Genomic DNA, 12313 nt, shown 5'->3' on the forward strand with positions numbered 1-12313 from the left:
TATTGTGGAGGACAAAAAGAAGCTGAATATATAGGAAAAAGAAACCTCTCACCTCTCACTTTGTCTCAACTCCTTGATTAATAGTCAAAGCCAATTACTTCTAATTTGATCTAACAACACAAGATGTACACTACTTGATTATGTTTTTGCAACCAATTACTTTTATTCAAGTAATAGTCACAAGCTTGCTATTAGAGTATGCAATTCTCATAATCTAGAAAAATATTCATAATCCTTATTTAAGTATTGGTGCTAATTACTAGCTTGTGCATAAATCTAATTTTTTAGAACTTTTTTCAAACTTCTTATCTTCTAACTTCATAATACTTAAGTCTCGAGTTGATAAGAATTGAAAAGAATAAGTTTATAGTTTAAAAAACAGATCACATATCTTCAAGCATTTAACTCAACTTGTGAAAGAATAATATTCAACCGTTTAACTAATGCATTGGTAAAGAAATCAAATATTTGACTTGAATAGAATTGATAGAAATGAATACATGTACTATAAAAGATATGTCTCTAACATGTGTCAATATTACTTAGATACTTGTACTTTATAATTAGAATATAAATGCTCAAACTATGCATCTTCAAGTAGATGATTTCACAATGCAATAGTTTATCAACACAACAACTGAAAAAAAACAAACTTCAAATAAAACAAATTGAAAAGAACAAACAAGTATATCAAATATGAGCCAATACAATAAGTCATAGCATCAATATTTGAAAACAAAGCTAATGTAATTCTAATGAATTGGATAAAGACTCAACACATGGCAAGTAAAATCACTATTCCAAACATCTCTATGCACTCTAAATTTGATATTATCTAGAAAAAAAACATAATTGCTCTAAATTTTTTAAAAAGCCAATGCCATGGCCCATCTCATTAGTGTCTATACCCTTCATCTTCTTATCAATTCCAGTCACTTAGAACTTTTTATTTCTATTTTGAAGGATGTCTATACTCCTTATACTTTTAGATGTTTTTATATTTACATTATTTTCCACTTGTGTCAACATTTATATGTTCCATCAAATTGGTATAGAATTCATCTCTAACAAATTAAGATTCAAAAATCCTCTATTTGGCTATATACCTATACTATCTAGAAATATTGTGCCCAGTATGAAGACTTGATGATAATAATAAATGGTAACATTTCAATGAAGAGGAGGCAATCTACAAAGTAGATGCTTTTTGCATGTTATCAACTATCTGATTTTAGCATTATTTGTACAATGATGCATCCTATTCTAGTAACACATGGTGGAAAGACCAAAGCTATGCCTCTAAGGTCAATATAAATAAGATAGATATAATGGGCAATATTGATCAAGGATAAATTTGGAATACCAATGGCAACAACATCAGCATCTACTTTTTGGGGTACTAAAATTGTACTCAAAAGTGATGCCAAAAACTCCACAACATGAAGTTTGGGCCTTGGATTCACCTAAAATAGGACTGTACTTATATCTTATCAAGTTCAAAGGTATGTTTGTAATTATCACAAAAATGAAGGATAGATTTGCAATTATCAAGATATGAAAGGTATTCTTGATATTTCAATATATTTCAATGGTATATATGATATTTTTTCTCATAAATTCTAGAATAACTATGAGATTTTCAACCAAATCAACAAATCTGCTGAAAAAAGAATAATCAAATAAACAATTGCCATTTGTCTTAAACAAACCCAATGAAAAATATTATAGAATAAAAAAAATTACATATAAAATGTTATCTATGGCAGTTTTAGATTTCCTATTGAGACTATAATTAAATGAAGATTCTCCTTTGAAACAAGATTTGAAGGAGTGGCTTTTCAACACCTCCTCCTACTACATAAAGAAAAATAAATGAAATTCAAATTCCTTTCTTTCTAAAAGTATAGTGATTTTAAAATGTTTCCGCACCAATCACTATGAGACTCATATTTGACCATTCCTTGAAAAAAATAATCTACGTCATTACATTTCAAATAAAGATACTCTAAACCCTTATTTATAATCAAAAAACTCATTGGTGAGTTTTCCAAAATATTGATTAAAAGCAATGACTAAGTACATATCAACTGCTTTGTGCAAGAGATAAGAGCTAGAGAATCTGGCTCCCTCACATGCAGGGACCTATCTTAAGGAGGAAGCCAAAAAAACATCAAAGGTTCCAAGGCATCCAACCACCATCATTCTCAAACACAATACAGTAGCGTGAACAATGGACAAATTTTCACACGCTTAGGTATTGACGAATCTAGGCTATCGGACCTGAGGACCCTTTCTGTAATGTTCGAAGTTCAAGGATACATCGTCCGAGTTTCCTTCCATATACGGCGCCGGAGTACTGCTCGTCCCAATGTTGTTGGACCGGTCCATCTCCGAGAGAGCTCCTGAATCGCCGTCCTCCAATACGATGGCTTCACGAAGCTCCTTCACCACGTCCCTCATCCACGGTCGGTGGATGCCTCGGGGCTCCACGCACTGGATGGCCAGTTCCGCCACTTTCCACACACTGTCCATGTTGGGGTGGCAATCTCTCACGGCGGGGTCTAGGATGCTTTCGATGTCGCCAGCTAGCAGCGAATTTCTCACCCATTCGACGATGTTCGACTGGCTCTTGTCTGGTAGACCGTTGTTGATTGGCTGACGACCGCAGAGGACCTCCAGCAGCACAACTCCAAAGCTGAACACGTCACTCCTCTCTGACAGATGGTTTGTGGACCAGAACCTGATGATCGTGATAACGAGTAGTGAGTGATTGCATTATAGAGTTCAGATTCTACTGGAGGACTGAACATCGGTCAAGGTTGGTGATTCAGCAGAGGATTGGTCACATGTAAGAAATGGCTTAGTGTTGAGAAGCGGCACAGAGCTTACTCTGGATCCAAGTAGCCGGCGGTCCCTTTCACCACAGTCGAGACGTGGGTGGCTCCAGATGATTCTTCCGGTCCTAACCTTGAAAGACCGAAGTCTGCCACTTTGGCAACGTATTTGTCAGTGAGTAGAATATTGCTACTCTTGATGTCGCGATGGATAATGATAGGGCTGCACCCCGTGTGTAGGTATTCCAGACCTGAATAAACAAGCACCAGAGGACTTTAGGAACCACTCGGGGTGGGCGACAGTGTAGGACCGTTCACGTGTTCAATCCTGCATAAGCCTACAGAACCTGTCAGAGGATCATGTACCTTGAGCAGCATTCAGAGAAACGTCCAAGCGTTGTTTCCAATCCAATGGCTCCTTCGTAGCCAGCGGAGACCCTGCATCGAACCATGACCAGGTGCGCCATAATACAGCGCATTCAGAGAAGGCAACAAGAAGTTTTCACGATAGATCACTTTGTCTGCTGTAGACCCTGTCTTGAATACCCAGCGCCCCACATTAACCTATCAAAGAAACCACAATACTAATCGAATTTTAAATGGCGATCTTGCACCTGGGGCTGCTCAATGAAAGGCTTACCCCAGAGATGCTCACGGACGGTGCCCTTGTGCAAATACTCATACACCAGCATCTGTTTTCCGTCTTCTTGACAATATCCAAGTAGTGAAACAAGGTTTCTGTGGTGTACCCTGGATAAGAGTTGCACCTGAGAGAAACTCACATATTTAGGACATGAATTCAACTTCGAAATAAGATTTCAGTTTCTTCTAAGTTGCACGGATTCTGCTAGGAAGGACACATTCCTGACAGATTACACAAGAAACAGTCGAGGATTCATATAAAGACAAGAACATGGCAACAGGAAAACTGCATATCCGAAAGAAACAAAAAACAAACAAAAAGAAAAAAACACAACCCTCACCTCATTGTTGAATTCAGCTGCCCCTTGACGAGAATTCATGTCAGAGACCTTGACAGCAACTTCTCTTCCATTGGCAAGCTTGCCGTAGTACACTGGACCGAATCCTCCCGCTCCAATCTGTGTACTGAAATTCGACGTGGCGGCTTTTATCTCTGCGTGCGAAAATGGCTTTGCGCCTTGCCCGTTTGTTCCACTCAAATCCGGAACGGCGAAGTTCGAAACACCTGAAAAGTCTCATCTTGTGCTTTAATAGAAGTATTTGAGATGCAAACCACCGAGATTCATTAAGATGACCTATTGTTGTCATGAGAAAAGACTGGAACAAGTTGGACATGAGCAAGTACATAAAAAATTAAAATAAAAATAAAAATTGTTGAATCAACATCAGTCGTGTGCTCGTCTCGATAACATACTTACCGCCCTTGCCCTTGCCCTTGCCCTTGCCTCCAGATTTATATGGATCAGAGTTTGATTTGGGCAACTTTTGTCCCATGCCCTCGGTAGTTCGACGCTTCCTGCAGAAACAGAAGAGCAAGATACCCCCTACAACGAGAACCCCAACCACTCCTCCAACAACTCCAGCAATGAGACCCACATTCGACTTAGATCCTGGACCAGGATTCGAGCAAGTAGGCCCACATACAGGGTTTCCGTTTATGCTGCATACATTGAAGAAGACAAACCGTCAACCACAGTCAAGTTCCTCAGCACTACAATCAACCAAAACCTAGAGAAATCATGCTAAACCGTGAGCTGCATTAAGATGTGCCTTTCAAAGCTTCTGATTTGTAACAAGGCTGGAGCTCTTACTTCAAGTTCAGCCCAGACTTGCTCTTCAAGGCGTCAGGGACTGTCCCGGTCAAGTTGTTATTCTGAAGAAATAACTCTTCCAGTGTTGGAATGAAGCTTAAGGAATCAGGAATGGAGCCACTCAAACCATTGTCGTTCAGGTGCCTACATAACAGGATTAAGACATAATCGATTAGTGAACATCCAAACCGTATACCACACTACTTCTAAACCAGGCAAGCAGTTCACCTACGATTTCACGACGAAAGTTGTGCGGTTGCTCTTCACTTACAATGACTTCAGCTGTTGCAATTTCTGAAGATTGGGAATGTTGCCAACTAGCTTGTTGTTATCCAACCATCTGCACAGTTGTATGGCCATCGTTAGATACCTTTGGTTCACAGAGTTTGGATTGGTAAATATAAAAACACCGATCGAAAGCATTCGTTGCAGTTCTAGAGGCTTACAAGGTTTGAAGGGCAGTTAACTCTGCAAATTCCACAGGTATGATGCCAGTGAGGTTGTATCTTGACAATCTCCTGTAAGAACACAACGGAAACTTTAGTCCACTTCGTAAACTGCGAACTGACTCTCAGTGGTCCAAAACAATGCACAGAAACTCAATTTATCCAAAAGGGCACCCTACGAAGAACGTACACTGAAATTACTCTGGCAGCTGCTGTGGCCGTAACGGGGCTGCACAATACCCAGGAGAGTGGGACGGGAAGGCATGGATCTCCTCCCCAGCCTGTCAAACTAAGAGCCACTTTGATTTTCTCCAGTGCAGCAACTGCATTGACAGCAGCAGGAAGAAAATATAAACTAAGGTTAGATTCCAAACGAAAGCCCAATGGGTCAAAAAAAGACGCCACTTTCACTGAGATTTTAGTTGGTCATATGGAAAACATCACCCAGAAAAGAAAAGAAAAAACCCAACTTAAATGAAGGCACGGCATAGTGAGTGATATAGGTGCTGACCGTCTAGCTCATTGGTCCCAGCGACTGCGTCTGGACGATTAAGGTAGATTTCGAGAGCATTCATCAGTGGAGGATTGATTGACCCGGGTGCTGGAGTCATGGTAATAACTGAATTAGACGTTATTGAAAATGTCGAATATCCCCACACCGACGAGCGGAAGGCCCCTTCCGTAGCGTTGTAAGGGTTGATAAGTGTGGTAGTTCCTGTCTTCTGATAATCAAGGACGAAGGACCTTGAAGTCGCATTGGCTGAAGCGTCCAACTCAGCAAAGTAAAAATATAGAGTAGCTTCCATGGCACTGGCGTCGCTCGCGCCGGAATTAACTGGTAATACAACCGGAGAGAGTGTAGGAGAAGTAACGGCAGTTTGCATCACTTTAGATACAGGTTTTAGAAAGTAAGTGTTATCATCTACCGGGGTCGGTGTGGATATTGTTGTTAATGGCGAAGATTCGACCCAAGGTGCCCACAGACGATCGAGTACATCATCTGGATACCTCCATAAATTTCAAAACATTTCCCACACTTCTTAGTTTCATTCCCTAATAAACAAATCTACCCTTCCACGAATGAGATGAAACAACTGGAGCAGGGTTGGATTTCTAGGAACAACCTCTCACGATCGAATGCGAAAATGTAACAAATAGTAAGTTCGTCTGTACTTCTGTGATGAGCTTACCTTATCCAAACAGAACCGCCGTAATTGCGTCGTTGCCAAAGAATCATAAAATTCCCTTCAAGCGTGCGCGGATATGAATATGATCGATCTGGCACTTGACTGAATACCAAAGAAGATATGAAGGGTGTGCCCTTAGATGTAGAATCTTTAAACAAACAATATGAAATAGTCGTAGCACTCACTTTCGTTCGATAAATTACTTCAACTTGTTTAGCCTGATCACCAAATTGGCTCATGTCTACGAAACTCAGGGTTGTTGAGTCTATAGCGATGTTGAACTTTGGTGGAGTGTTCATCTGATCATAGTTACCGTACCAATAGGAGGATCGGATGATGTACGTAGAATTTGGCTTGATGGGTACTACGTAACAAAACTTTTCCCGTTTCTCCGGGAAATATCGTAGACTACCCAATTCACTGTATGATCCATCAGTTACTGGAACAGCCGCAACGGTCTGCCCTGCGGAAATGTACTCATCGTCAGGGGCCCATGAAATATTTGTCACCGGGTCAGTGTACTTTCGGGCAGCACCACAGTCGATGCTTATCATATCAAGAACTTGCCCCCACGTTCCTTGCGCATTTAGGGCCAGCAATGCAAGAACTACTCTGAACACAAGATAACCCATCTTAATGAACTGCACCCTAGCCCTGCACTCACACAGTACAACGCAAATGCGTAGTGTGAGGATTTCACCAGGGGGTAGGAATGGTGCATGCAGTTGTGTTTAGATACGTTTCTCGACATTGGAAGTAGACAGAGCATGTAATGGTCGACAGCAACAGCCGTGTCCGTGCACGAAACACTTTCCACAATAGGACTTCTCCCTTCGTTCGACATCAAATCAAAATTCAAACTGGCAACGATATGGTACCTTATTAGCGCTGGAGCACCAGAAGAGCTTGCACAAGTTATTCTAAGCTCTTGAATTGATCTTCTCTCCGTCCAATCTTCCAACTTCTTGCTCACATGAGTTACTGCAATTACACAACGAGTTTTCGTCGCGAAATTATCAACTGTGCACCTTCGTAAATACTGAAGTCGACATTATGTAGAAATGAAGATTAAGTTCAGAGCTACGACTTAGAGACATGGGTTGACGTGCTTTCTAGCAAGATTTACAAACCAACTAGAAATGCAATTGTTTCCCACTGATAAAAAGAAAGTTACGAGGTCCTCCGACATTTGGCCACACCGAAACTCGGAATCTCAAAAAGCTTACATCACCACTACACATCGTGGTAAAAAAAAACGACCATACATAGTTCAAAGTATTCAGACATTTCGTTTTCCGATGTTTCTGTGAACCTTACGGCATATTCGGACAGTCAGTTCGTACAGCATCCGACGCTCTTGACACGGAACTTTCCAGTGATGTGGCAAAGCAATACCACTACTGCAATGGAAACCTCATCCGAAACCTACATAACTGTGCAAAAGCAATACCACTACTCCGCTATCAAATTCAACACTAGAATGACTTCATGATGTAATGTTCAACAATCCCGAGGTCCAAGATTCCACCATGGGCTTCAATACTACCAACGACACACCTCCTGCAGGGACTCTGGAAATACGGTCCGAAGATAAACACCGTTAGTTTACATCAGCAGAGCTCTCGAAGAGAAAGGAATCACCTCACCTTCGAACAACAAAACTTCGCTTCTGTTGTCGGTGATCCTTCACTGGCGACTTGCACTGGAGTGCATTACAAAGCTCTACCAACTCGTTGCCCACAATCCACTTCGAACCATCACACACTCTCCCACCAGAGACCATTCCCAGAAACCCAATGGAACCCATCTGATCGACCTGAACTGGTTAGGAGAGAAATCACACTCACCTGAGGCATTCTAGCAACCGAAGTTTGTTCCATTCCCACACCCTAGCAGCTCCGTCTGCTGCTCCACCAGCGACTCACTCCAACTAACAGCTATCGCACCTCACATACTGCTTGGCGTTGTCACCAAAACCCCTCGCTGCTAACTTCGAGAGAGGAAAAGAAAGCACACACAACCACAGACAAACAAATAAACAACCTCCACAACTTCCTTCGCGCCACCCACGTTCGGATCCTGTTGTTCAGTGAGAAGACAACCACATTGAAAATTTGCGAAACGGTGGCGGGCGTATCGCCGTCTTAAGTGGATGCTAGTCAGCGCGCAGAGCTGGTTGCAAGTTGCTACATTCCGGCTAGCCCCGATAAGTTGTCCATCCTGGACGCTCCTGAACATCTGCACCGAGTTGTCATATCTTATCATTTTTTAATCTCCACCCACAATACCCCCACTAGATTTTTCTGTGCTGCTGAAATCTTCTGCTCCTTTCTTCCTGCTGGGCAAAAGCACAGCAGTTAGGAGGCCTACATGATGGGATGACTATGGTTGGTGATGTTACTCAATAGGTGTACATTGCAGCTGAAGGAAAGTGATCTTTTATTTTGATAAAAATATATGGTTTTGATCACTTTGAACCAACTCAAGAGTGATGCTGGATTCAGCATGCATGAAGTTTGCATGTACAATGCAATGCAGGGTAATGGAATGGCAAGCATCCCATTCCAAGTGGATAAGTATTCTTATGTTCTTGGGTTCAGTGGATAGATTGGAATTTGATTGCAATGACTGCCAGCAAGGTTGTCACTGTTCCTCAGTAGAATGAAATGGAAGCAGTAAAAGGTGGCAAATTATTGCCATAATGAGTTTGTTCTATCTGTATCCACTGATCACTGTCAACTATGGTATTAATAGAAACCCCACTTTGATATCTGGAGGAAATGACATGATTATCTATGTGGATCGACAAAATCAAAATTGATAAACAAATGTGTATCAAGTTACTGCACTGTGAAAGAGTCTATTGAGGAAGACATTTACTATCATCAGCAGAATTATTCAAATAAGAAGATTAAAATGAAAAAAAGAAATAGCAGATATCTTATATAAGTAAATTCAGCGAAAGTTGGATAAGTGGAAATAAACTATAAATTGTGAAATCAGAGTGTGACATAACATGGAATTATATTTTCTCAGTCAGGTACATGTAGGAAACCCTGGGTTGGACCCATGAAACAAGGCACTCATGATGCATTGATGCCCATGTCATTTTCACTTTTTACCTTGTCCGTCGAGGATACGCAAGTTATTTCAAATAAATGAATAAGTAATTAAATCAAAGTCAATCTGGAGTGGGCTCCCCACCTGGCCCTGGAATAGGAACCCAGATGGTACTTGGTTATGATTGAACAGAAATGACTACTTGCTCTAGAGAATTTTTAACAATGCAAAACCCTTAACCATGTCTAGTTGCTCATTAATAATCTTTGCCTCGTTTTTAACACCCAGAATGTTTAACCTTGCACCGCTCCCACCAATATTTAAGGATTCCCTTAAATTGGTTTTCCGTGGTTGCCCTTCTGTGAGATGCTCACCAAATGCGATGCAACAAAACATTTTGTCTGTCTGTGTGCGTGCATGACTAGCGGGTGAAGTAAAAAGTCAATATGGTAGGGCTATGTGAGGTAAAAAGGTCGGAGTGCGTGCTGAGTATCTGTTCTGCGAAATCGGTACCTCCTCGTATTTTCTTGATTAAGAATCAGCGTAATGCTGTTTTTTGGGAGCATATTGGGCATGTGTTCATCGCAGTATCCCTACAGTTGCCGTTATAATCTCCCGCGACATTGGTGCAGAAGGGCAAAGGGGGACAAGAATGGAACCTCGTCTGTAGAAATTGGCCTCAGCGCTGCGTCCTCGTCGGAGAGAAAGTACCGCACCACAAACTGAAAAAACAATCTTACTGCAACGTTGCCGGCATCGACTAAATACACACGGGCCCACCCTCGCTAATATGCTGACGCTCATCCTCCGACGAAATGAATGTTCTTCGCCGCACGCGGTTTGCAAGTGTTCAGATCAGTTTTCCGCGACGGAACCTGGCGACCTCGAATCCGGCGCTTCTGGAACGTCTTCCGCGATTTATTCTCCTGCAGTTCTGGCATTCCCCCGTCTGACGGAAACCATGGGCGGAGAATCAACGAGCGCCCGCGGTCGGCAATCATCTCACATTCGTCATTCGTCGTCGGTCGAATCCGTCGCTGTCCAACGACGTCGTCTCGTTCGTCCGTTCATTCGTTCTCCTGAGTCGGTATTCTCTTGCTCTGGACCATCGTCAGGGTACTTTCCTTTCTGCTGACCATGACTAAAGAATTAGCCCTTCTTGTCATTTTTATAAGATTGCTCTATTTCACCTTTGAATATATATATATATATATATAAACTGACCAGGTTTAGGGGTTTATATATCTATTTATACTTATCTAAGTAAATATACTAATAAATATGTCTATCTATTATCTTAACTCTTTTGTAGGCAACAGTTTTTGTAATAGGTTTTGTTATTGCTCCATAAGTTGATGAAATCTAAGATTTATCAAATCACGTTAGCAACAAGCATTAATCTTTGTTTCACTCTAAGGTGATTGTTAGGTCTTTTTAACCATTGTTACTTTCCCACACAAAAACAAGAGGATCATATAGTTATTAGATCATCAATAAGACATTCTTTACTACCTTCAAATAATATATTTGGCATTCTCTTAAGTGCAACATCCACTTGTCAATTGCATATTTAATAGACTAATAATTTAGGGTAATAAAACTATTAGTATGGAATAAATTTTAGGTAATTATTGCACTGTTTGCAGTAACAATGTTTGCCTAATTGAATGACTATTATGATAAGATGATTTTTTGACCAAAATAGATGCAAAATCTAATTAGGAAAAAGATTGAAATGATATTAGTGACTAGGATTTGAGGAGTAGTAAGGACATTCAACCTTCTTTCTTCTTTCTCATAAAAGTATTGGTGTTCTTGTTATTATTATTATTGAGTAATAGGAAGATATAGGAGGTTAAAGAGAGGACTTGAAAGACCATAACAAAGACTTAGGAGGCCAATTTAGGACCAATTTTTATAGTTTTACAATATTATATGACCAATATTAAGATCCTTGAAATCAAATGGACAAAACCATATCTTATACATTAGATCTTGTATTGTATTGTATTTTATTGAATCAATCTAGTATGAAGATCTTATAAATTAGATGATTTTATATACAAATCTATTTTATATTTGAATAAATAAATAAGATCTAATTATAGATTTGAGTTTTAGAAATTGAAGACTAGAGATAGTGTAAGAAATAATAATAAGGTAATAATTTATTTTTTTAGAAATTTGACAAGTAGGTGGTTGTTATCATCCTTCAAGAGAATCTAAAATCTCTCTTTCATATTATTTCTAATAATATTACTATGTTATAAATATACATATTTACTTAAATTAAAGTAGTTATATAAAAATAAATAAAAATAAGTAAATTTGATAACATCTTATGGAGTAGATTCTTATAAGCTTTATTGACATGAATTTGGCTTTTTATGTATTTGAAAGTGATTGCTAGGTTGAAAGTTTAGGCAAAAACTTTGCTACATGTTGTACATATTGGTAACTTATCCTATAAATTGGCAATGTGAGGTACATGTAGGAAATTTGTCTTACAAAGTTAGATATAATTCTTTCAAGTTGGACATGTGTTGAAGGTCTTATAGAATATTACCAGATAAGTCTTAATTACATAGTATATATAAAAACAAGAGTGAGGCCTTCTCATTCTTATTAACACCTTATTTTTTCATAGTCTTATTTCAAGAGTCTTTAGTCTTTGGCAATAGTCATTCTAATATTAATATTATACTATCTTTGAATAAATATTTAATCTTTTTTAGTGAGATAAGATTGTATTTATGTTATGATTACTTGTAATTCATATCTTTGATAATTTTGACAAGTTCTTTAATTTACTATTTTTGCTTTTTTAGAAGTGAGTTGATTACCTTATTTTTTTTGTTGTATTTAAGGATTGCAAACTATCAACTTTCAAACCAATTTTTTTTTTTTTTTTTTTTTTTTTTTTTTAATATTGATTTTTTTTCTTAAAAAGAATAGAATATTCTTCTATATAGATAGTTTTATTTGATATTAGA

At 39.2% G+C, this 12313-nt stretch overlaps 1 protein-coding gene across 3 annotated transcripts; it reads right to left on the reverse strand.

Annotated features, from left to right (window-relative positions):
• Positions 1–2013: 2013 nt before the first annotated feature.
• LOC112281419 (putative LRR receptor-like serine/threonine-protein kinase At1g67720) lies at positions 2014–8480 on the reverse strand. 3 transcript variants are annotated; one of them, XM_090249816.1, is made up of 15 exons: positions 8108–8238; positions 7907–7982; positions 7139–7241; positions 6264–6914; positions 5585–6081; positions 5264–5396; positions 5074–5145; positions 4899–4967; positions 4628–4771; positions 4235–4476; positions 3818–4041; positions 3475–3601; positions 3201–3272; positions 2890–3085; positions 2014–2740 (listed from the first exon to the last, which is right to left on the reverse strand). In XM_090249816.1, exons 4-15 carry the CDS (start codon positions 6890–6892, stop codon positions 2272–2274), a joined length of 2874 nt encoding a protein of 957 aa, XP_090105942.1. In that variant the 5' UTR covers positions 6893–6914; positions 7139–7241; positions 7907–7982; positions 8108–8238; the 3' UTR covers positions 2014–2271. The 3 variants fall into 3 exon arrangements, with proteins under 3 accessions (XP_090105942.1, XP_090105943.1, XP_090105941.1); XM_090249817.1 differs by lacking the exon at positions 7907–7982 and having other exon boundaries at positions 5585–6073; positions 8108–8480; XM_090249815.1 differs by lacking the exon at positions 7907–7982 and having other exon boundaries at positions 8108–8430.
• Between the last annotated feature and the right edge of the window lie 3833 nt (positions 8481–12313).

Source organism: Physcomitrium patens, chromosome 4 (genome assembly GCF_059467195.1).
Source record: "Physcomitrium patens ecotype Gransden chromosome 4, ASM5946719v1, whole genome shotgun sequence".
Classification (NCBI taxonomy): Eukaryota; Viridiplantae; Streptophyta; class Bryopsida; order Funariales; family Funariaceae; genus Physcomitrium; species Physcomitrium patens.

Coding starts and splice junctions, on each gene's coding strand:
- LOC112281419 (XM_090249815.1), bottom strand. CDS start 6,892: ATGGGTTATCTTGTGTTCAGAGTAGTTCTTGCATTGCTGGCCCTAAAT. Junction 6,082..6,263: donor GGCGGTTCTGTTTGGATAAG/GTAAGCTCATCA, acceptor AAATTTATGGAG/GTATCCAGATGATGTACTCG. Junction 3,086..3,200: donor TTCTCTGAATGCTGCTCAAG/GTACATGATCCT, acceptor TTGTTTATTCAG/GTCTGGAATACCTACACACG.